Source organism: Juglans microcarpa x Juglans regia, chromosome 6S (assembly GCF_004785595.1).
Source record: "Juglans microcarpa x Juglans regia isolate MS1-56 chromosome 6S, Jm3101_v1.0, whole genome shotgun sequence".
NCBI lineage: Eukaryota > Viridiplantae > Streptophyta > Magnoliopsida > Fagales > Juglandaceae > Juglans > Juglans microcarpa x Juglans regia.
Genome location: NC_054605.1, coordinates 17,148,698 through 17,173,284, shown reverse-complemented (window position 1 = coordinate 17,173,284; position 24,587 = coordinate 17,148,698). Strand labels below are relative to the sequence as shown.

Genomic DNA, 24,587 nt, shown 5'->3' with positions numbered 1-24,587 from the left:
AAAAAAAATAAGTTTAGAGATTGGAGGCGATATAGATTTAATATCTGATGATATTGATGATAGTAATAGTATGGAAGGACAGTCTCAGCTTTCAAAAGGTAAGGGGAAGTCGAAAGAATCTGGAACTGGAAAGTCAGTGGGGGGATTGAGTAGATTTTTTGCTCTAAGAACAACTCCTGGGGCCCAACCTTCAATTAAGAGTTCTATGTGTTCAAATGAGATGATTGTAAAAGCAAATATGGCTGTAGCACGCTGGTGGTATGATGCTAATCTGCCTCTTAATGCCGCTCAATCCAAGTTTTATCAACCAGCTATCGATGCCATGACTGCCATTTGGGCCAGGATTTAAGAGCCCATCTTTATATGAGTTGAGAGGAAATTTGTTAAAGATGGTTGTAGATGAGATTCAAGATTATTTACAACAAATTAAGAAGGTTTGGAATGAGACTGGTTGTTCACTAATAGCAGATGGTTGGACAAACCAGAAGCAACAATCAATAATCAACTTTCTAGTTTATTGTCCGAAAGGTACAATGTTCTTGAAGTTTGTTGATACATCTAGCCTTAGAAAAGATGCTGAAACATTATTTAATATCTTTAATAAGGTTGTTCAATAAATTGGAGCTGAGAATCTTGTGCAGTTCATAATGGACAATGATGCAAGTTATAAAGCTGCAGGAAAAAAGTTACAACAGAAGTATGGCTCTTTCTACTGGTCCCCATGTGCAGCTCATTGCATAGACTTAATGTTGGAGAATTTTTCTGATCCAAGATATTTTCCTCTTATTGATGATACTATAAAAAAAGTAAAAAAGATAACAAAGTTCATCTATAATCATGGTTGGATTTTGGCATTGATGAGAAAAGACTTTACCAAAGGTCATGATTTGTGTCATCCTGCAATTACAAGATTTGCGATAAATTTTTTAAGTATCCAATGCTTGCTCTTGTTTAAGAAAGAACTTAAACAAATGTTTACTTGTGATAAATAGATTGCATCAAGTCATTCTAAAAGTAGCATAGGAAAGGAGATAGCTGAGATCATTTTAGACGATAAAGAGTTTTGGGCTCAATGTCAATTTATTGTTAAAGTTAGTGAGCTTTGGTTCGTGTTCTACGACTTGTTGACGGGGATGAGAAGCCTGCAATGAGATACTTGTATGATGCAATGGAAAGAGTCAAAGAGAACATAAAAGCAAGATGCAATAACAAAGTTAGTTTATTCAGTCCATTCACCAAGATCATTGATTCAAGATGGGATAGGTAACTTCACAGTCCATTACATGCGGCGGGTTGTTTTTTTAACCCTAGAATTTACTATAGCCCCAATTTTAAAAATAAAAATGATGTTGTAAGAGACTTCAACAACTATGTTATGAAGATGAAACTTGATCCTGATAATCAAGAAAAGATCATTGCAGAACTTGACTTGTATAAGAATGTAATAGGTGAGTTTGGACATTCTTTAGCAATCCACCAGCGTGATAAGATTAATCCAGGTATTATTATTTATCAATATCATTTGTTAAATAATGTGACTTTGTACTTTAAATTTTATCTTATTTTATTTTTACTTGTATTTGATTAATAATTTATAATTGCATTATTGTTATAGTTGCATGGTGGACTCAATTTAGTTGCGAGGTTCCAACGCTTCAAAGAGTACTAAGTCAATGTTGTAGTGCAACTGGATGTGAGAGAAACTGGAGCATATTTGATTTTATTCATTCGAAGAAGAGAAATAGATTAGTGCATAAACATTTGAATGACTTAATATTTGTTCGTTATAACTTGAAGCTGAGAGAGAGGTAAATTTTTTTAATACTAATGTTTTCACTGTAGAAAAATATATAACATTTTCACTTATTTTTTTATTTTATTTTGACAGGAGCATAAAAAAGGGAAGAGATATTTTAGATCCAATCAATCTTGAAAACATTGATTTGATGGAAGAATGGGTGGGTGAAGAATCTGAGCTTCTTGATGGAGAAGATTTGGATTTGACAAGTATTGAGGAGCCATTAGCCTCACTAAATGAGGAATACAATTATAATGTTGGTGTTGATGTTGATGACGGTGATAATGTTGATGAAAATATTTTAATTAACATGTCAAATTCTTATCCTTATTGTCTTTTTGATGAGGATGAGTATCTTTGATGACGTGGAGACATTAATAATTTTATCATGATAATGTTGGTGTTTATAACTTTATGTTAGTTGTAACTTAAAACTTAAGACTTGTATTTGAGAAGTATTGAGTTTATGACTTATTTTGTTATATTTTGGAATACAATTAATGCTTGTATATATATAATTTATCCAGATATAAATTATTCCGAAACGGTACCGGTATCGAAATATTTCGTTCCAGTGCCTTGACCGGTATGATATTCAAAACATTGTAGATTACACTAGAAGCAATTTGTTTGGAGATGGATTTCAAGATCCAAGAAAGAATCATGCTATTGCAACGATTCCAAACAGTGAATAAAGGATCAGTAGAATCAGAGGGTGGAGAAATAGTACCATTGACAAATCCAACCTTGTTCTTAGCTGTTAAAGCCATCATCATTGAGCGACTCCAGGTATGATAATTTTCTCCTGTAAGAGGCTGTGTAATGAGAATGGAACCAGGATTATCACCGCGGTGAAGAAAATAAGGACTGGAAATGTCCTCTGTGTGGAGAACAGCGGGAGCGGGAGAAGCAGTTGTGGAATGAGAGGAAGAATCCACTATTTAAAGGTTAATCTGATACCATGATAAAAGAAAAACTCGAGAACATGGAGAAAAGGACTTTCTGTATTTATTGTTGTGTAAAACTTAATACATGAGACTCTGTTTTTATACACACTTTGAACAGAGGTGGGAAAGTAAGAAATACAAAAAAATAACTAACTAGCTAACTAATTCTTTTACTGTTAACTAATTATATTAATTACAATTTCTACAGTTAATACTATGGAAGTGATTATTAATAAATTTATATTTATATTTTATTATTTTAATGATTAAAGAAGTTTAAAAAAACTCATTTACACTGTATGTATATTTGGAATGCACGTTTGGTATGGCATTCCAGCATTGTCTATCCAAGAACATCTCAAAACAGTGGGAAGCATTACCAGATAGAGAGAATAACTTTTACTATAATGGGCCCAAGGCCACTTGCATCGTGGAGTTGCTATATCGATCCACAGTGAAATAAAAGAAAGAAAGGGAAAACGAAAAGGGATTTTAGTATATTAAGGTTATTCGAAATTGAAGATTCACTTGAAAGAGATAAATACATTAGAAAATAAATAAATAAGTAAATTGTCCAAATTGAAGTTGCGTATAGGGATGAATTCGGTCCGGTTTAACAGAAAATAAATAAATTAATCTTTATTTTTTTAGATAAATTAATAAAAAAATTTATTTAATTTATTTAAATTAAAATTAAGTTAATTCTTAATGTGGATTATGATATATTATTAAATTATAGCATATATTATTTAACATTTTATGTGGTCAATGATAATAGAATAGATGAAAATTATATAATTAACTTATATAATTATTATATAAAATAATATATTTATATATATAATATTTTAAATATATAGTGTTCAGTCGGTTTCTATCTAGGTCCGATCAATTTTATCAGTCTGGACCGAAAATCTTACCTTCCTAATTGCACCTACAATATTTATTAAATTTAATACTAGTCAAAAATTATACATAAATAATAAAAATAACTTTAAAATTTATGAACAGTATCAAATTATGTTAATTTATATGATTATTTTTATATAATTCTTTCATGATTAAAATATATTTGAAAAGTATATTTCATTATTATTTAATCATGTTTATCTGTAAAGTTTTGGGTGCCAAAAATGACAAAGAAGTTAAAGTTGCTTAGTTGGAATGGTTTACAGCTTGCGACAAGAGAGCTAGAACAAGAATTCTCTAAGCGATCGGAATGAACAATGCGTGCAGAATGATAGTCTGAAGTTGGCTGCTACATATATTTAAAAAGAGAAATTATATTTGCATGCAAAGAATGTATAAATTTTGCATATTTTTTTTAAAAATGTTAATAAATTTGAGATATACATAAAAAAAATTATAATTTTAATAATAAACTCTACTTTTTTTTAAAAAAAATGAGTGCGTAAAACTTGCATATCCTAAAATTATATCTAGCATTACTTATTTAAGAGTAATATTACACAAATCCCATCAGTACTAGATATTGTAAAAAGTGTTACAGTTACAAAGAAATTTTATAAAAGTAAAATTATAAACTGATATAATTTTATATAATACTTTAAATCTACTTCACAATAAAAATAGTTTTACACTGTAATATACTAAATCAAGTCACGTCGATTTATAAATTTACGTAGAATCTCTTTGTAGATATCTCATTATCTTATGATGTAGAATACTCTACTATTTTTAAAAATAAGTGAGTCCCAATATAAAAAATTAGATTATTTTATGCAATCTCAAATTTATCTAATCTTTTTAAAGAGTATGTATATAAGAGATTTGTTCACTTTAAAACTGTACATATCATTTCTCAATCACACATGCTTAATTTATCTAGTAGAAGTGAGCATCTACATGTTATATATTAATCCTCTCTCATGTAATCCAATAGCTTTATGTGGGTACGATATTAGAGTCCTCAAATCCCAATTTCATGTCCAATAGTTTTAGGCATCGTTTGTTTATACAGTTGAGGTAAAAGTTAAAAGTGAAATAAAATATTATTATAATTTAATTTTTGTTTTGAGATTAAAAAAAATTAAATTACTTATTATATTTTGTGTAAGAGTTTGAAAAAATTATGATGATTATATAACAAGAAATGAAATAATTTGTGAAAACAAAGACCTAAAGAGTTCTCAAATCCCAATTTCCTTATTATAAATTAGGAAAAATCTATTCCTAAGCCGGTTGAAGTTACCAACACCACACACCGTGATGTGGCGAACCCGGTCTGGTAACCACGTCATGGTTTTACACTTCCCACCCAGATGGGATTCGTGCCTTCACAGATTCATTCCTCCTCGTCTCCCTCACTTTCCCCTGTCAGTAACCAAAATCGTCCAAAATCTCAGGTTCATCACGCATCGCCTTGCGAGAATCACAGGTTCAACAACATCGCCGTGCGAGAAAAAGACCCGCACCCACCAAGCCTCTCTTTTCCCTAGCTCAGATCCGCTGCATCGCCGTGCGAGAAAAGGCTCTGAACCCACGAAGCCTCTGTTTTCCCTAGACAATTTCTCAATGTTTTGCCAGTTCTCAACATTTTGCAGGTTCCTTTCTCAACATTTTGTAGGTTCCGAACATTTATCCTTTCTCAACATTTTGCAGGTTCTGAACATTTTGCAGGTTTCTTTCTCAACATTTTGCAAGTTCCACCCAATAATCAATAATCAGCTCAGAAACATGCAAATCGAGAAAACATCTAGTACCAAAATCCCCATCCAATCCTTCTATATATATAGAACTACCAAAAAAATTATATTGCTTTGTATAGGAAAACCCAAACAAAGAGGATAGATAAATACAATAAGAACTCAAGGTGGCGGTGGACGTTCATGGCGTACGTTCATGGCAGATGTTCATAACTCTAAAAATAACCCAACACCATGTATAGTTAGAGAGAGAAATGTCACATGTGAGATGGTGGCGGACGTTCGGAGTTTCTTTGGTCGGTCGGCGTTGGCATCAGCATCAGCGCAACACGGTGATGAGAAGAATGCTGGAGAGGAGCGACGTAGGGGAGGGGAAATTTTCCAGTGAGCCGTGCGGAGGAAGAAATCCAATAAAATGAACGTTTTACTTGAAGAAAAAAAACAGCTCTGCTACATACAGTTACGAATGGGAGTCGGCATGTAATCGTCTGACACAAACATCACGTTAGTGTTAATGAGAAATTAAAAAAATAAAATAAGAAGAAGGTTGAAGAAAATTTTCAAACTTTTTGCAGATCTCTCCTGGTTCGTAATCTGCAGATTTCTCCCTGTTCATAAATCCAATTTCAGTTCTCCCAAACACACTTCGAAACTTTCTCCCAAGTTTCAGTTTACAACTATCACGACCAATTTGCAAACCCATACACTTTCTTCCAATTCTAGTTTCAGAATCAACAGACACATTCAAGATTTTCATTTGTGGATAGCAACAACAGTTGCTAACAAAATCAAGAAAACAACTCATGACGATCCAAAAACTCCAGTAAATCGTTAGGGAAACCAAAAGCCACAACTTCAAAACACATAATTAAAAACTAGAAGAAAGAGGGAGAAGTAGAACAGACTGCAATTGGTTCAGTTGGAGTATGATTCACCATCACTTCAAAGGGCTCGATCCCGAATCAACTTTAAGGTTTCACCTCCAAAGGTTAGAGAACTAGGAAACGAAAATAACCATTACTCAATAGGGTATATAAGGGGGAAACTTGTTTGAAAGCTATTGATTTCTTTTGAGGCATTTGGTTTGTAATACTGATGCACTTTTTTGTTGTAGAAAGTTGTCTATAGTTTTATTATTCTTTTTCCTTATTCGTGTAGTGTGAGTTTGTCTAGTCCAATTTGATATTCTTGTACAAGTTTGCAAAAAGAGTTAACTAAAATCTCAATGAGTCTGGATTCTCTTTCTCTCTCAAAAATAAAAAATAAAAAAAAGTGAGATACTGCTTAGAGTTCAAATTAATCGAGACGTAGAGGGAGAGGGAAGGGTTGAAGGAGACGAGGGAGGAGGCATGTTGGGGAGAGGTGGGCTCACGATTGTACCACGGTTGTATGGGGCGACTGTATTTAACTTTTTTCAAAACCAAATTGGTGTGGTGTTGGAGAAATAAAAGGCAGGTGTATGGTGCTACTTGCTAGTTCTATCTGTCGGTTATAGAACATGGGCTTCATCAACCAGTTGAATTTCTTCAAACTTTCACGTGATTACAAAATAATAATAATAATAAAAAAGTTAAGGTGAAAATATTTAGCCTATGGGTCCTCCTGCTAGCGCGCCGCCAGCTTTGACAGCTGGCATGTCGGCTAGTATAAAGTTATTATTTTTTATATATATTTAAATATTTTTAAAAAGTAAATAAGAAAAAATTGAAAGATAGACAAGGAAACTTAGGCGTTTACATGTATGTCTATATCCAGATACTGATGTGGCAATTTTGGCCTATTGCATGGGTGTGATGATTGGTTTAGGAATGTCCAAGTGGCAAATTTAACACCACCTCCCCATCCATTGTGTCACTGTCCATAAATATTCGAGCAATATATAACTAATTCAACCAAATAAAAGAAAATGCAGATTTGTTGGTGACCACGAAAACCTTCTCTTGAATAAAACATAGAGTATGGCCAATTCCCACTTTAGATTATAAAAATAAAAATATCTATTCAAATGTGACACATTAACTTATATATTGAAAATGATAAATTAATTCAATTTATATATATTTATATATCTCTTGAACAAATTAAATTAATCTGTCGATATCACAAATGACCTAACCATGTTGATATTATCCAAATAATTTTTTTTTTCAACATTAACATCCAGACCATATTCTTGAAAGAAATGGATAAATCTCAATTCATATGAAAAAATTATAAATTTTTTTTTAAAAAAATGCTTAATACTTATATATTTTAAAATTATATTTAACATTACTCATTATTTATTTGCGTTGCTAATCCTTTCAAGGATTATAAAGATAGCACCACTTTGAATATTCAAGTTAAAGGCAGAAATGCAAGCAAAATGATAAACTTCTTCCACTGGCATTATTTTAAAAAATAAAATAAAATAGTAGCTGGTTTAAGTCCAACTTTTTATTATGCCCCACCCAAATATAATAACGCTAAAATCCCGATGATTACAATCCATTATTAAGCAAACAATTATATCTCTACATAAAATATATATATATATATATATATATATATTTTGAGGCGATTGATAAAAAAAATATACAATTTTCTCGTTGTAAAATGGGATTTTTTAGAAGAATCTTATTGGCGTAGACACAATAATTGTTAATTTAGCGCATTACTTTTGAAGAAAAAGGCAAATATAAGACTTACATTAAAAAAAAAAAAAAATCTTTTTACTTATCATTCATACACCACACACTACATTTATTTATATATTTATTTTGCTTTATTCTTATTAAACTAAATGAATTCTTCTACTAATCATCCATATACCACACATTTAGTATGAAAAAAATAAAAAAATCATGTGATGTGTGACGTGAAAATGATGAATAGAATTTTTTTAAAAAACCTTTGCGACGTCACTATTTAAAAAAAAAAAAAAAAACGTAAAACTTATGTATGCTAAGATTCTATTTAACATTACTAAATTTTTTTTCCTAAGGAACTACAGTGTCCAGCAAACATTTTGTTCTTTTACTGTTTTTACATTATTTTATTCTTAATGTAGGACAGAATCACTCAATCAGTGGTTCAACAGTTCAACATGCAAGTTGGAGAGGTGAATTAGAAAATATTGTTAAGTGTAAAGTAAGATTATTAGCTTTTATTAGGCATCGCATTAGCTATAATGGACATCAGACTTACCCACTATCTTATAGAGTATAATATTTTTGGAATTCCAATATGATATACTTCTTAAAACCGGAAAAATTTATAAGGATTTTTGGTACAACATAATATGATGAGATCATTTGATTTCTCACATTTTCATTTCATAAAAAGGGATTCTGATATTATCAAATTTCATATTAATTTACAAATTGATGCGTCGTTTTGCTAAATTCGGGAAACTTGTCAATTATTAAATTAGTAAAATAGTTCAGATTACATTTAGATCATTTATATGAGGATGTAATAAAATCGACAATTGCTCTCATGATATTCTCATACAGTTACTAGATTGACATGACAGTCCACATGATACCTAAGTAGTTTATAACAAGATGTAATAAAATTGGTAATATCCCTAAGAACAATTTAAGAACCCAAAGTCAATTTGTTGAAAATGAACTTAAAAATGTATTTCTCATACTTTGGGGACGTAGGAAGGAGGTGCAACATTGGATAGAATCCCCCGCCGCTATTTTAATCTTGAGTCAACCAACTAGGACAAGCTGTCTGTTGGGTTCCATTTCAGGTAAGGCAATGGAAGTGAAACCAAACCGTCCGATTCGGATTATCTCTCAGCCTCCGACGAACCAAATCCCGGAAATAGAAAGCGCGAACAAAATGTGCGGACCGGAGAAACTGAACTCCGGCGGCTTACCTCCCAAGTCAACGGGACCACAGGTAGTGGAGGAGGAGGAAGAAGAAGAAGATGAGGAGGAGGCGGAAGAGGAGAGAGTGGTGGAGGCGTTGATCATGGACTTCGATGATCTCGATGGTTCTTGGCCGTTGGATCAGGTCTCCTCTGTCTCCGATCACAACGACGATGATAAGAACAATAACCAGTACCCCATGTCACCGCTTTACCTCTCCTGCTCTGACCAGGCCTTCTCTCCTCTCTGGGCTTTCCTTGACGGAAACGACGACGCATCGTATGCTACCTCAGCTCCCCCGGTCTGCTCTGCCTTGTTCCCCAGTGAGTTTGGCTTTTTTGTATCTTTATTGGATTGGGTTATTCTAGTTTTTGCTTTGTTTGGATCGGAAATGTTGCGTTAAAAAGATTACATCTTTCTTTTTGCGGTTTTGGGGGTGTTAATTAGAATCGATTGTGATGACGATATTGCTTCCTTTCTTCGATTTCGGATTTTCAGCTGAGATTGGAAGTGGAGAAGTTTCGTCATTGGTTCGTGCTCTTTCTTTTCTGGTACTTTAAGCTTCGTTTGGTTGCTGAGAAGGTGGGGGAGAAGGCGAAGAAAATGAAACACGAAAATCCCAAATAAAAAGAAAAACCAAGATCAAACTCAAGGAATTATTTTCTCATTGCCAGATTCATTTATCTAGCTGAGTTGATCATTCTCTTGGGAATTAACACAGAACAATATCTTCTAGGAAAGTACAGTTGGGCTATATCTCGTTCTCGCTAATCGTAAGCTAGAAGATTTAAATCACAAACAAGGACTTTAATTTATTGTAATTACTAACAAGAAGGAAGACCAGAATAGAAGCCTTTAAAAAAAAAAAAAAACAAGGGAACAAAAGCCTAAAAATCCAAAAATCACGTAAACGTTTAAAAAATTAGTAAATGATCAAATTTTAAAATTAAATAAAAATGCTTAAAAATAAACTCTACGACATCATACAAAAAATCATGTACTATCATTGAAACCAAGAACATGTTGAGGAACCGAAAAAGAAAAGAAAAGAAAAGAAAAGGAAATCAAGAACATGTTGCACTAGTAGCCTACCTTAATTACAGTTCTTGGCATGCAAACCTAGATTAAGAAGCATGTTGCAAGTCCCATATTCTATAGAGTATCTTTCTAGGACATATGTTTTACCATAAAAAGCCCTTGAAATCATAAGGAAATAAAAACTATAATCTAAAAATCCGACTAATTAGCTAAATACACACACATATGTAAAAAAAGCAAATGTAGGAATTGAAGTTTTGTTATTGGTGCCTTTTCATTTGAGACTTTGTCACCATCTGCGATAGTTTGGATTATATCTGATTGAATCGGTCTATGTCATCCAATAGCAAAAAATGATATATTTTGGCTTCACTCAAAGGTTCACTCAGTTGGGTTCTGACCTTGAAGTTTCACTATATGCAGGCACTACCATTCCAGTAGCTGAAAGGACAGTGGTGAATAATTTCGACAACAGTAGACTCCCATTTCCACTTATGGGACTGACACCCCAAGAAAATCCAGAGGGGTGCTTTGTAATCAAGGAGAGAATGACACTAGCACTTCGGTACTTCAAAGATTTGACTGAACAAAATGTTCTAGCGCAGGTTTGGGTACCCGTAAAGAATGGGAGTCGGTATGTGCTCACAACTTCAGGGCAGCCTTTTGTTCTTGATCCACATAGCAATGGACTTAATCAGTATAGGATGATCTCTCAGACATATGTGTTTCCTGTGGATGAGGATAACAATGGACTCCTTGGGCTTCCTGGCCGTGTTTTCTGCCAGAGGGTACCAGAATGGACTCCAAATGTGCAGTATTACTCCATGCTGGAATATCCACGTCGTAATCATGCCCAGAATTTTAATGTCCGGGGAAGCTTGGCATTGCCTGTATTTGAGCCTTCTGGCCAGTCCTGCGTTGGTGTACTTGAGCTCATCTTGACTTCAGCAAAGATCAACTATGCACCCGAAGTTGATAAAGTCTGCAAAGCACTCGAGGTTGGTCTCTTTTCCCCTTGCGGTGTATGTCAAATTTTTTGCTGTGATCTTATTAGGCAACTGCCAGATGATGATTCCACACTTCATGTGTCTTTCAAGGAAAATGTTGTTGCCTAGAGATTGTTAACCTTGGAAAATATTGCATACTTCAACATTTCAGGATTTCTCTTTCACATAATTTCAGTTTTTCTGCAGGCAGTAAATCTGAAAAGTTCCCAGATCTTGGATCATCCAAACACACAGGTGAGATGCAACAATCATGCATGTCAAATCTGAAACTTCTAGAAATCAGGAAGATAAAACCCGGTTTCTTTCATTGCCTTTTCCTTTTTCTAACACGGATATACACTCGGCATGCTTTAAACCAGATCTGCAATGAAGGTCGCCGGAATGCATTGGCTGAAATTTTGGGGATATTGACTGTAGTGTGTGAAACTCATAAATTACCTTTGGCTCAAACTTGGGTTCCATGCAGGCATTGTAATATCCTGGCCTATGGTGGTGGTCTGAGGAAGAGCTGTACTAGCTTTGATGGTAGTTGCATGGCACAAATATGCATGTCCACCCCTGATGTGGCACTCTATGTAGTAGATTCTCAAATGTGGCGTTTCCGGGAGGCCTGTGTTCAGCATCACTTGAAAAAGGGTCAGGGAGTTGCGGGGAGAGCATTTTTGTCCCGTAGCTCTTGTTTCTGTGGAAACATTACTCTCTTCTGCAAAACTAACTACCCCTTAGTCCACTATGCACGCATGTTTGGGCTGGCCGGCTGTTTTGCAATATGCTTACGTAGCACTCATACTGGAGATGATGATTACATTCTAGAATTTTTTCTGCCCCCTGGCATTACAGACTTCTATGAACAACAGATATTATTGGGCTCCTTGTTGGCAACCATGAAGCAGCATTTCCAGAGTCTTAAGGTTGCTTCAGATATCGAACTTGAAGAGGAAGTATCTGTCGAGATCGTTCAAGTTTCTGAGGATGGAGTTGATTCAAGAATTGAATCAATACGAATCCCCCTATCTACAAAATCAACGCCTAGGCCTGATGGCTTGCTGGATATGGGAGATATGGTGCAGGATTCACCCAAACAGCAATTAATGGTGCACTTGGATGACATAAATGATAAGGGCACTGATGTTAAGAATGGTGGAGGAAGCATCAATAATTTTTCTTCTTTAGATATTAAGGAGATGAAAAATAAATCACAGAGAAAACGTGGCAAAACTGAGAAATCAATTAGCCTTGAAGTTCTCCAACAATATTTTGCTGGCAGTCTTAAGGATGCTGCAAAGAGCCTTGGTGGTATGCTTAAATTCTAGCAAATAGTTACTTGCATCTTATCTTTCTCGATTTGGGTGGTGCTGAATTTGTTATACTTGAAAAATGGATTGTTTATTTACAAGAGCAATTAAAATGTGTTAATTGTTACGAATACTCTTGCTTTACAGTTTGCCCTACTACAATGAAGCGCATCTGTAGGCAGCATGGAATCTCCCGATGGCCGTCTCGCAAGATCAACAAGGTCAACCGTTCCCTCACTAAGCTAAAGCGTGTAATTGAATCTGTTCAAGGTGCTGAAGGAACATTTAGTTTAAATTCACTCAACCCCAGTCCACTTCCCGTCAGATCCAATCAACAAACATCACCATGCTTTAAGCACTCTGAACCTCACGAGAAGAACGAGTCACCCACCAGAATAACACTCAAAAGCGATGAACAGGATGGCATGGAAGATCTCTTGCAAGGAGGAAGAACCTTTAGTCCGGAGAAACTTGTTCATGATCATAGTAGGTCTCCACCAGAGGTTGGTAAAGGCTCAAACGGGTCCAAAGCAAGGAGTGGCTCATGTGAAGAAAGTGCCGGGACCCCTACTTCACATGGTTCATGCCAAGGTGGCCCCCCAGTTGAAAGCACAGCACCGGCAAAACATCTATATGTTTCTTCCACCAATGACCAATGTGTTAAAGCTGGGGACTCCCCTGAATTGGCATATCCACCCACAGGTCCACCTAATATAGCTGCTGCATACTCATTACCCGATGGTATTTTGATGACAGAACCTCAAGAAACATTTGGAGGAATGCTGATTGAGGATGCTGGAAGTTCAAAAGACTTGAGAAATCTGTGTCCTTCAGTAGCAGATGCTGTATTGGATGAGCAGGCCCCAGAATTTTGTTTGCCTAACCCTCCTTGTCTTGATATGGCTCCTAACCAATCTATGCCTACTCTTGCTCCTACAACCCCACATGTTACAGCAACGAAAGAGATGATTGTGACAATAAAGGCAACATATAAGGAAGATATTATTAGGTTTAGGATCTCTTTGAGTTCGGGTATTTTGGAGTTGAAAGAAGAAGTGGCAAAGAGGTTGAAACTGGAGGTGGGCACATTTGATATCAAGTATCTGGATGATGATCAGGAGTGGGTATTGATAGCCTGCGATGCAGACCTGCAGGAGTGCATGGATATTCCAAGATCGTCTGGCAGCAATATAATCAGGCTTTTGGTTCAAGATACGATCTCCAATTTGGGGAGCTCCTGTGAGAGCTCTTGGGATTGAGATTAGACTGTAGATATTATATAGTTTTAGAGTCTCATTCTTGTAGTGTCAGGATGGTGTGTAAGTTGTAGATCTTGTTTTCAAGTCTCTGTCAATTAAAGAATTTTGCTTGTGACTGAGATTCTTTTATTTTATGATGCTCATCTGCTGACATAAACCCTATGCCACTCAGGAACTCTCCCTCAAAGTATGTAAAAGTTCTTCTCAGCAGACTACACACTGCCATGAAACTCTTCAGTATATATAAGCATGCTTCTGCAGAAGTAGAATTTATTATGCAAGTCGAAGCATCTAAAATTGGGGTCAAGAAATTATGATTTTTTTGGTTATTTTACCACCAAACATATTTTTTTTTTTAAAGAAAAAAACAAGACCGGAAAACCATAGAGGAACTTGCAAAACAGATTTAGCTGACGAGGCAATGTCATAAGTTGGCTGACATGCCTCTATATTGTAACATGTGGAGGTACAGGTGTCAAGCTGTTGTGAACACAGGTAAAAAGAGACAGACATAATTTGACATGTCATCGGACTAGGCTAACATCTTGGAATTGGGGTCGAGTCATCCGATGATGGTACTGGTGATAGGAGAATCTCTCATGTAACCATTGGTTTCAGAAGCACCACCGTCCTGAGGTGCACTGCCTACCTTCCTGGAGTCTTCTGCAGCAATCACCACCACCACCTCTGACAAATCCACCTCGCTTTTGTGTTTTCTTTCTCCGATCACTAGCTTTGTGGATCTGTAGAACGTGGCATAGAGAATCAACTGTGCCAGCCCAAACATTGATCCCACAGCATTTGGTACCTGAGACCAAACCCACAACCAAAATTTTAAGATAAACCAAATTGTTTGTACTGCACCATTTGCACAGCCATGAGAGAGAGAGAGAGAGAGAGAGAGAGAGATGTGAATTACCGCGATGAAAGGGTCGAAAGGGATAAAAGCATAAGCAGTCCAGGCAAGACCATTGGCAAAGGAAGTGAGGGAGAGGAAAAATGGCATAAACTCCACACTTCTGGTGGTAATCACCAATTTCTGTTCCACAATGATCAATTCATTATAAAAAAAAAAATAAAGAAATTAATAATATTATGAGATTCCATTAAACATAAAACTCCAGTTCTGATTGGAGAAAAAAAAAATTTAAACGACAGAAGAGTACTACCAAAATTAGTACCATATTTGCATGGTAATATAGAGTAGACTAACCATGACAACCAATGGAGAAGCATACATCATGACGCTGAACAAAATGCTTATGATACCGACAATCATAGATCGGTCTTTGTGCGTATGGACACGAGTTAGAACTAAAACCGTGAGAAGGCTGATAAAGAACAGTTCAAGTAGCAACACCAGAAAAACTCTCAGCCTCTTTTGCCTGTCCGAGTAAATCAAGAAGAGGATTATGTATGCGAGCTGAATGGCAGAACCCGACCCGTTAATGGTCACCAATAGTGTGCTATGGCTGTGCACCATGGGAAGGCCGTACAAGGTCCAGACCATGCAGTTCATCAGGGTTGCAAGGTATGGTGCCGGTGAGTAGTTCTGCACTGAACCTTCCTTCCATATTTGAATAAATGTTTTCCTGAAAATTTGAAGTCATAATTGATACTGGTACTGATAGTAATAATAATAACTGATGTAAAAGAATTGTATATCCCTCTTATATATCCCTCTTATATAAAGGGAAAAATAGTGGGAAATTGGGAATGCCAAAACCATTGCCATTTGTAGACATGGAAAGCAAGCTTACACTGGGGATAAGAACAAGAAGAGTGAGATAATGTTTCCTGAAAAAAAAAATAGAAAACTCACATCATCAGTTTTAAATCAATGGTGCTGAATAACATGAACTCATGAAGTATAAATTCATTTCAGCAGATAGAACTAACCCACCTAGGATACCAACTACAGTTCGAGCAGCATCTGCAGAAACCATTACTGGAGCTGAAGAAGAAGAAGAACAATGAGAAAGCTAAAAGAAAAGTGGATTTCCAAGTTAAAAGTTACAAGCTGTATGTATCAATGTATAATTCAAATAGGAATTAATATAGATGGTTGTTCGGTGAGGGTCTGTCTCATATTAAGCATATGTTTTGGATGGTACCCAAAACTGATAGGTCACTTGCATGACATGTATTTGGTCCTGCAACATGAAGCAACACATGGAAGGGAGTCCCTTTAAATGAAGGCGGGTGTTGAGAAAAAATGGCATCCCAAATCTGAGGGTGAGAGAAACTAGATGTACACTGCCTTCGAGATTCGCATGACCACCCGAGCCTTGCAGATATCAGAGTGAATTATTGATGTCCTCGGGTGGTTGTTAGATAAAATTTAAACAAAAAAAAGGCCATTTGGCATTCCTGCCAATGCCACTTACCCTGAATTCAAGTCTAACTTATCCAAATCATTTAAGTTGAGTTTTTTGGGGGATCAGACCTCATACTTTGCACTATGAATTATCTGGCTCCCCTTTTGGACAACTGTTCTGCCCTTCTAGGTTTATGAACATATGTCATCAAAATTCCCCTCTATTGCATTGAGAATAAGTCATGGAATGCAACTCTCATATGTCATCAGGCATTCACAAGTCAAAGAAGATTTAGTGCAAATATAGATATGTTTGTAGCAACACAGAACACCACAAGGCATTTGCTGATATCTCTAATGGGTTTTCCTGCCCAACATTCTAGTACAGAGAGAACTGGTGGTATCAGCTGTTGGATTCAAATATTGATTGAGGTCATCGTGATTGTGGACAGGTGAATCGTCATGGTTAGAATTTGAATAGTTTGTGTGTTCAATGATGTTTAATTAAAGGATGAGACATAAATGATGAGGAGCAAACATTGTTATCAAATTTATTCACTCAAATGGGCAAATTTCCTTACGGCAGACAACTTAAAAGGCTCAAAGAACAAAACAATTCACATATCAAAACAAGTGGGGATTTCAAAGATCAATAAACAGAAAACCTCACCAAATTACAACTTCAACCCCTTTACATGATCCTCTATGCTACAGAATGTGCACGTGTAAGAGAGCAATAAGACATGGGAATCGGGAAGAACGATCGATTTTTTTCTCAAATTCGAAAACCCAAGCTAGGCCACTTCTTCATCGCTTCTTTCTTCGTCTTCTTGGAGTTGGGATCGATGAGATTTTCCAGAGATTTCGCTTTTCTGTCTCGCGTCCTGCCTGCTTCTTTCAGGAGCTCGGCTAGCCTTCTCTTCTCTTCTTCAAAGTCGGGATTTGCAATTCCAAGCTTTTCTTCTCTTAGCTTTAGGACATACTCCAGAATTTCAATTGCATCATTTACCCTGCAATATTTTGCTAGAAGATGTTAAAAATATTCACGTTCTTGCTTTAAACATTACTAGATTACTATCACGATAATACATTCGAACTGTTAATTATGATAGTCTTCAGTTATAAGCCACGGGCACAACTTTCAGTTTACAATTGGAAAACCTTTTTTTCTACAAAAAAGAGGAGCAATCAAGAAAATCCGATTCATCATAAAGTTACAGGCCCAAGTTATAAGCATGTAGTGCATAGGAATTGAGAAATATGGAAAAGAAAAAATTATATGCTGGGTTCAACTACTCTAAAATGATAAGAAGAAAGTGTGGAATTTCTACAAGCCACATGAAAATAAATTAAATTCAAAAGTACTAACTGTGTTTCTTTTTCTGGATATATGTTGCACCCAGCTATGTAGGACTGCCACTTTTGGTGAAATGACAGGTGGCATGACACAATTCTTACCATGATGTTATTAACATTAATTACAGCTAGCAATTCACAAGGGTTGCAGATTTCTCAGTTGCAGTGAGATGACCCCTAAAAGGCAGGGTCAACCGAATTTTTGGCTCAGAGAATCAGGCTTATCAGCCAAAGCAAGAAGCTTACACAAAAATACAGGAAGAATAAATTAAAATGGTCTGTTACCTCCCCATGGCATCATAAGTTGCCGCAAGATTGCCATATACTCCAATCGTATCTTGATGGAATGGGCCACACTCCTGTTCCAGAATCCCCCTTGCTTCTTCGAACAACTCAGCTGCCTCGTCTATCTTGAACAACTGTACAGAAGCCAATCCCATTTGGTTCAAGACAACCCCAAAGAAGGCCGACTTCCTCTCCCCACAGGCTCTAAGTTTTGCTATAGCACTTTCAAAGGAGTTCCTTGCTTCTTCATACCTCCCAACCATGTAAAACATCACTCCCATTCGTGCTTCTATTCCCGCAATTGTGCTTTGCTGTCCTGGTTTATCCTCCAACATTTTCATTGCCTTCTGCAGAAGCTTCAGAGCCTCCTCAGGCTCATCCACAGACTCATAAATGGCAGATATCTCAGTCAACCCGCCAGCAATGTCTTCTGCTGTAGCTCCAGGCACAGGCTTCGCATATATCTTCAGGGCATTTTCACAGTAGGATTTGGAGTCTCGGAGCTTTCCGGTTCTGTGATATAGGTCAGCAAGATGTACAAAAACAGAGGCAACAGAAGGGTGGTTGTCACCCTTTGATGATTTGAAAACGGTAAGGGCCTTCTGGTAGGAAAATAGAGCCTCATCATAGCGACAGAGAGACATGTAAATGCTGCCAATGCTGACATCAATAGCAGCAACCTCACTGTCTTCTCCGTTTGCAATCATTGCCATGCTGGCAAGGACAAGGTGCTCAAGGGCTGTTTCGTAGTCTCCTTTTGCCTCACATATGAGAGCCATCAGCCGACGATCAGCTGCTTCTTCAAGAGATGCTGGTTCACTGTGCACACGATGAATTTCAAGAGTTTTCTTGCACAACTCTTCTGCTCTATCAAACTCCATTGCTTGAACGTGGGCCTCTGATAAGTACCTGCATTTTCAATATCAACTTATAACTTTTTTTAAGTAAATATCAACTAATAACTTATAATGAGTCCATCCACCAATCTAAGACTATTGGGGACAGCAATACTTTTACGGAAACCCAAAATTTGAGAAAGCAATCTACCATTCAGAATCTCTGAAGGGGTAACATAATGCATTTCACAATGCATAAGACTTCACTACATCCATTAAGAACCTCCCAATCAAAGAAAAGAGTCCCATCTATATTACACCCATCTCTAAACACTTGAGAAAATTCATTTTGAATGAACTTCCAGCAGTTATATTTCATGAACAGCAGGCGGGAAGGCCAGATTCTCTAAAGGAAACCTTCTTTTAAGTCGTCTCCCCAGTTATCTTAAAGAGTATTGAAGTCCTCGTTCTCGTTTATTGTTCCATGATTGACTAAAAGCTTCATACACATGGGAGTTGGTTAATTGTTAGTTAGAAATCAGATATAACACAATCTGAAAAGGCCCAATGGCCAAACTATTCATCTTCGGCAACCTGCAACGATCCCCGAATACGGCCGCTGGAGAAGATTGAAGTTTCTTTCGCAATGACACAAAAAAAAATATTTAAATGACTCCTGCTTCCTTAATTTCACAGCTATTTTCTTCACTTATCAAATATCTACTACAGTAAAATCCCAGACCTAAATTTAGCAATTAGCGAAACAAAATTCATAGCTCCACAAAGTTTTTTTTTTTTTTTTTTTTTTTTTTTTTCTAGAGAATTAAGATTTATTAGAAATTTAAAATTCGCAGAAATTAGCCTACAAAATTAGAAAACGACAAGAAGCCAGTTACCGCAGTTTTCACTGTTTCTCTGGAAAATTTTCCGCGAAATTCCACTGAAGATTAGCTTAAATGGAAATTTCTATCTAATATTGGATGCATTTATGATCAGAAAGATCTTAGATTTCGGTGATTGTAGCACCTAATTAGCAAGTTGGCTTGAAAAGAGTTTAACCGAAAATATAATAGTAAAAATGATATCTGGATTCTGGATTCTAACATGATAACACGAATATTACGCACCTGCAAGTCTCTCCGACTCTCGGATCCGACTCCCCCAAGGCCTCGATCTGGATCTTAAGCCCTTCTTCGTAGGAGACGATGGATTTATCGACCTGTCCGAGCATCGAGTACGTGTCCCCGAGCTGCATGTAACCCGAGAACGCGGCTAGCGCGTGATCCGCACCTCTCGGAGGGTCGGGGACCCGAATCGCCCTCTCCAGGACGGGGACCGCCTCCTCGAAGCGGCCAAGGCTGCAGTATATCGCGGCCAGAACGTGAAGGCTCATCGCAAGGTCCAGGCTAGGCTCGCCGTCGGCCAAAGCGCACCGCTCGAACGACTGGGAAGCACGGAGCGCGTAGTCCAAAGCCCTGGTGGGGCCCTCGCCGGAAGCGATAGCGTCACGGGCAAGTTTGAGGAGGAAAGGGCCGAGATCCGGGTTGTCAAGTGCAGAGTCGGAGTTGGGGTTGAGATCCGGGGTGGGGGTCTCTGGCGGGGGCTTCCTAGGAGAGAATTTGGATCGGGAAGAGGAAGGAGAAGGAAGTCTCTTAGGGAGCGGGGAGGGAGGTTTAGAGTTGACGGGCTCGGATCTTTGGGCATCGGGGACTGAAACCCGGAGCGGCGTAGAGTCCGGCGGGGTCTTAACGGAGACTAGGCCCGGCATCGTGAATGAGAGGAGGTCGGATGGGGCGTGGTAACTAGTAATAAAGAATGGAAAAGGAAGGATTAGAACATATTACCTTGAGCAGTGATGAGAATATATTTTGGAAGGGAAGAAGATCAGATGTCTCTCTCTGCTCGCAACGCAAAGCGAGAGAGAGGTTTCGATCAAAGTCAAAAGGTACATTCGACTTGAAGACGAAGATGAAGATGAAGATGGAGATGGAGGAGCAGGAGTTGGGTTTGGGGTGGCGTGACTGTTACTGTGCACTCTCAAGCTCTGTCCGCCTCTACGTTCTTATTTTGGGATTCGATCCGTACGTTTTTGCGGGACGAATCATTTAAAACTACAAAGATAACGAACAAATTATACTTTTGGTGCTAATTGGTAATAGTTTTTGCAGACGTGATGAAGGGTCAATGTCACTTATAACTCATGCCTATGGACGAGCAATTTAAGTTTAAGATATATGGTATCGTTTTTAATATTGAATTTTCAAAATTATTATCTTTTAACATTAATAGATTAGTAAATTTGTGTTAAAAATAATAATTTCATATACAATTATAGAGTGTATCAATATCATGCGAATGAAAAATGGTTGCGTCCATCAATAAAATATTGTCATGTCTATCTTAAATTTGTAAATATTTTTTTTAAGAGAGTGCTGTGGAATTTATATATCTTAAAACTGTACGAACTATTTTCTTAAAAATAGTTACAATAATAATGGGAGAGATCATTTAAGAAATATAGTGGATTGTATAACGGAGTTTACCTTTGGTTGTAATCCAAACTGTGGGGGAAGCCTTAGCAACTTTTATAGGAGTCAAAATGGCTACTAGGAACCAATGGGCAAACATCATTCTTGAATGTGACTCACAGGTAGTAATTTCAGCTCTACAACAACCTCTACAAAATTTTGATTGGCTCACGGAAAGGTTAATAAGAGATACCAGACTAATGTTGAACAGTCTTGAAAGTTAGAAGGTTGTTAAAATACATCAAATTCAGAATCGATGTGCGCATACAATGGCGCAATGGACTTCTTCAAATGCTTTTTTTGGAGAAATACCTCTTATCAAACTGTCAGAGTGCATGCTAAATTTCCACAATAGGAAAGACCCACCTTTGGCCTAGTTTCTGTATTTATAATAGTTTGGTTAATCTTTTTGTAATTGAACAGTACCTATCTTTTCTTTTCAATGAAGATCTCATAGTTTAGAAGAAAAAAAAAGTTACAATAATAATGATGCCAACATAATAAAAAGTTGTTAAGATTTGAAAGTGGTTAAATACTACAAATATTTTAAAATCTTACTTTCTCTCGGAATATTTATTTATATTAATATATAAATATATATTACAAAAAATATGTCTCGTTCAAGCAAGCTATAATAATTATAATTAAAGATGCTGTAATTAATAAGAAAATAAATGGTATAAGAAAGTCTTACACCACATACTTTCGTTTAACCAACATGTGATTTGTCATTATGTCTTTCTATTTAGGTGGAGATATGTAATTAGTTAACAAAAACAAAAAAGACCACACTAGAATAATCTTCGTTCTTTTTTCTTTTGGCATGCAAGGCATTGATGAGATGTCTGGTTCGTGCATGCAATTATGGATGATATCTCACCTGCTTATTATAAGGGTTTCCAGCTAATACTCAAGAGAGAAAACGACAGAGACGCAATTGTTTTTTTTTTTTTTTTATCCTTTTTTTTATGATTTTATTTTAAATTAAGGATTTTTTTTATATACAAAAATGGCTTTCATTGATAATTGAGTTGTAAAAAGTTCTGTAAAGAAATTGTCTATATCATTGCAGAGATAATTGGACGAAATTAGTCGGGAGGTTGTTCTTGGACACCTGGTGCCTGCAAAAGATGTTCATAAACCATTCTCTCAACTCGAGACTGAGATTCTGAGGACAGACTTTTCTGGTTTGTGATTCTTTTCAATGTGTTGATGAGGTTAAATAGAAGACTAAGCAATCACTCTATGGCTGCCATGTTTTACTGCAAGAAAACTTTAGTTTCATTCTGTTCACAACTACAGGTGATATCTAATAAACCCATCAAGTTTGCTCGATCACATGACTCTCAGTCTCCCTCTGATCAGTATTAATTAAACATCATTCTCACAAGAGATTAAAAGGCTGCAAAACGAGCAAGCCTTGAGTAATTACTCAAGGATTGTTGCCTCCTTTACCACCAGGGCTTCCTTTCTTGGGGTCATGTGTTGGATTGGCTGATGGATCTTCATAATCCAACAGTGCCTCAACTCCCATAAGCTTTCTCACCTTGTTCATTTGGATCATCACCTTCATAAATCAAAAGGTATGGCATTCATGTAGTGGATAGAAACAACACAAAAAAGCATGTGTTAATAACATATAGAGAAGAGGTTTCTTATATGTATGTTACCTTAGAGCTTGATCTTAGCTCCATGGCATCCTCGAGGCCATTGACTCTGACTACTACAAGAAATAATCAAACAAGATCTATGTTACCCCCAAATCTTTAGTTTTTGGAATTATTTTAGGCTCTGAATCTTGGGCTTACCTGAAGATGAGCAGATCAGGTGTAGGAGAATAATGAGGATAAAGGTCTTGACCCAAGGAAGCAATCCTGCTGATTTCTCCATTGTTGATTGAGATGAGTTAGTGTTTGAGAGGGGATTCTGAAGTATATGTGTGGTTATATCCTCAGTAGGAGAGAATGCAGCCAAAAGAGCCTGTCATGATGAACTTCCCTAAAAGCTTTGTGGAAATGGTTGGCAAATTGCAACACGCCCAGTGTCCACCAACTCAAAGTCAACTGCACTTAATTATATGTTACTTCAAAACTTCAGCCTCTCCTTTAAATCTGCCAGAAGCAATAGCATTAAGCAATGTGAACGCCAGACAATTCTGTTCACACTTATGGAATTCAAATACCAAAAGCAATGGCACTTTGATGTCTTCTTTCAATGATCTCCTTGCAATTGCCATGGGGCCAGTTTATCTTGTTAGGTACTATTCCATTTATAGGTCATGCACTCACTTTGATCACCAAATACAGTATAAAACACATTGGAAAACAACATGGAAGACAAACAATAAAAAAGAAAAAGGAAGTGGATTCTAGTTATAGAATATATATGTGTGTGTACATATATATATATATATATGACACATGTTAATTAACTCACTTCCAGCTGGCTAATTGCTTGTGGATGGTATTAGTGTTGTGCAGGGGGAAAAAAAAAAGTTGAAGGCTACTCTAAATGATGAAGATTCCCTTCCCATGGTTGTGCAACATGAGGTTGTCGGCAGACATAATGGCTAAGGCCTACTCACTTTATACGACATAAAGGCTGTCAGAGGAATAACCAAGGCACTCGCCCATGGTTCTTGAGAAACAGACCGAGAGTTATTTTTTAAGGTCACATTCGTTTCTCTGATATAAGATTAGGATCGATAAGGTTGTCTTCATTATGACTAAGAGGACTAATGATGTGTATATTCATGGTCTGTTGCTATTCCTATCGGTTTTCGTTCACTTGTTTTTGGAATTTATCATGCATTAGACACTATTCACTCTCACGTCCCATACTTATAGTTTTTTTATAGGATGTGTGATGTTTTCAAAGAATTTGGAGTGGAAACAAATAATCAACATTTTCAAAATATAATTACAGTTTTACTTATAAGATTTGTTTTATTATATCAAATAGTGAATGATAAAAATAATTTTTCCTTGCTTTCAGATCAAAGTGTCTGGTTTTGAGCCTGTGATTTCAAAGAATTCATTTAAAATATTTTCCCCTCTCACTATGTTTGTAGACAGATTTGAGATGCACTATTGGGTCTAAAATACTTGTTCTAAAATCATACTGTAAATATCAGCTCATCTGTTTCCTTCCCTAATGTATCATACTGAACTTTTTACTCTGCCTACAGAAGAAAATACATTGGAGATAGTTACTTTAAGCTGAATCTTCACATATTTGATTAACACATAACGAGAAAGTGCTGACCTTGAGACATGTCAATGAAGAATATTGGGAGGATAAGAACGAAAGTTCTGATCTTAGGAATCATAGTAGTGGATGTGCTGTCGTCGATTGAGAGGGTGGGGGAGGTATGGATTTTAGATCAGATTCCTATG

At 36.5% G+C, this 24,587-nt stretch overlaps 3 protein-coding genes across 3 annotated transcripts; 1 reads left to right on the top strand and 2 right to left on the bottom strand.

Annotated features, from left to right (window-relative positions):
• The first annotated feature begins 9,022 nt into the window (after positions 1-9,022).
• Positions 9,023-13,989, top strand: LOC121237792 (protein NLP7). The gene is made up of 5 exons (XM_041134671.1): positions 9,023-9,594; positions 10,733-11,307; positions 11,503-11,550; positions 11,676-12,612; positions 12,759-13,989. The coding sequence occupies exons 1-5, from the start codon at positions 9,159-9,161 to the stop codon at positions 13,868-13,870; spliced, it is 3,108 nt and encodes a 1,035-aa protein (XP_040990605.1). The 5' UTR covers positions 9,023-9,158; the 3' UTR covers positions 13,871-13,989.
• Positions 13,990-15,629: 1,640 nt separating this feature from the next.
• LOC121237793 (protein KINESIN LIGHT CHAIN-RELATED 1-like) lies at positions 15,630-20,790 on the bottom strand. The gene is made up of 4 exons (XM_041134672.1): positions 19,792-20,790; positions 17,829-18,737; positions 15,774-17,197; positions 15,630-15,667 (listed from the first exon to the last, which is right to left on the bottom strand). The coding sequence occupies exons 1-3, from the start codon at positions 20,430-20,432 to the stop codon at positions 16,963-16,965; spliced, it is 1,785 nt and encodes a 594-aa protein (XP_040990606.1). The 5' UTR covers positions 20,433-20,790; the 3' UTR covers positions 15,630-15,667; positions 15,774-16,962.
• A 1,646-nt stretch (positions 20,791-22,436) lies between these two features.
• On the bottom strand, positions 22,437-23,422 carry LOC121237962. Its single transcript, XM_041134896.1, has 3 exons — positions 23,001-23,422; positions 22,863-22,915; positions 22,437-22,759 (listed from the first exon to the last, which is right to left on the bottom strand). The coding sequence occupies exons 1-3, from the start codon at positions 23,080-23,082 to the stop codon at positions 22,625-22,627; spliced, it is 270 nt and encodes an 89-aa protein (XP_040990830.1). The 5' UTR covers positions 23,083-23,422; the 3' UTR covers positions 22,437-22,624.
• Positions 23,423-24,587: the final 1,165 nt, after the last annotated feature.

Bases quoted from the DNA above. Each gene is read 5' to 3' on its own strand.
- LOC121237793 (XM_041134672.1), bottom strand. From the start codon at position 20,432: ATGCCGGGCCTAGTCTCCGTTAAGACCCCGCCGGACTCTACGCCGCTC. The intron at 18,738-19,791 runs GTGCGTAATATT...TTGAAAATGCAG, and splicing joins AGAGTCGGAGAGACTTGCAG to GTACTTATCAGAGGCCCACG. The intron at 17,198-17,828 runs GTAACAGACCAT...AAAATATTGCAG, and splicing joins ACTTATGATGCCATGGGGAG to GGTAAATGATGCAATTGAAA.
- LOC121237962 (XM_041134896.1), bottom strand. From the start codon at position 23,082: ATGGAGAAATCAGCAGGATTGCTTCCTTGGGTCAAGACCTTTATCCTC. The intron at 22,916-23,000 runs GTAAGCCCAAGA...TATTTCTTGTAG, and splicing joins CCTGATCTGCTCATCTTCAG to TAGTCAGAGTCAATGGCCTC. The intron at 22,760-22,862 runs GTAACATACATA...TGATTTATGAAG, and splicing joins AGCTAAGATCAAGCTCTAAG to GTGATGATCCAAATGAACAA.
- LOC121237792 (XM_041134671.1), top strand. From the start codon at position 9,159: ATGGAAGTGAAACCAAACCGTCCGATTCGGATTATCTCTCAGCCTCCG. The intron at 11,551-11,675 runs GTGAGATGCAAC...GCTTTAAACCAG, and splicing joins TGGATCATCCAAACACACAG to ATCTGCAATGAAGGTCGCCG. The intron at 12,613-12,758 runs GTATGCTTAAAT...CTTGCTTTACAG, and splicing joins TGCTGCAAAGAGCCTTGGTG to TTTGCCCTACTACAATGAAG.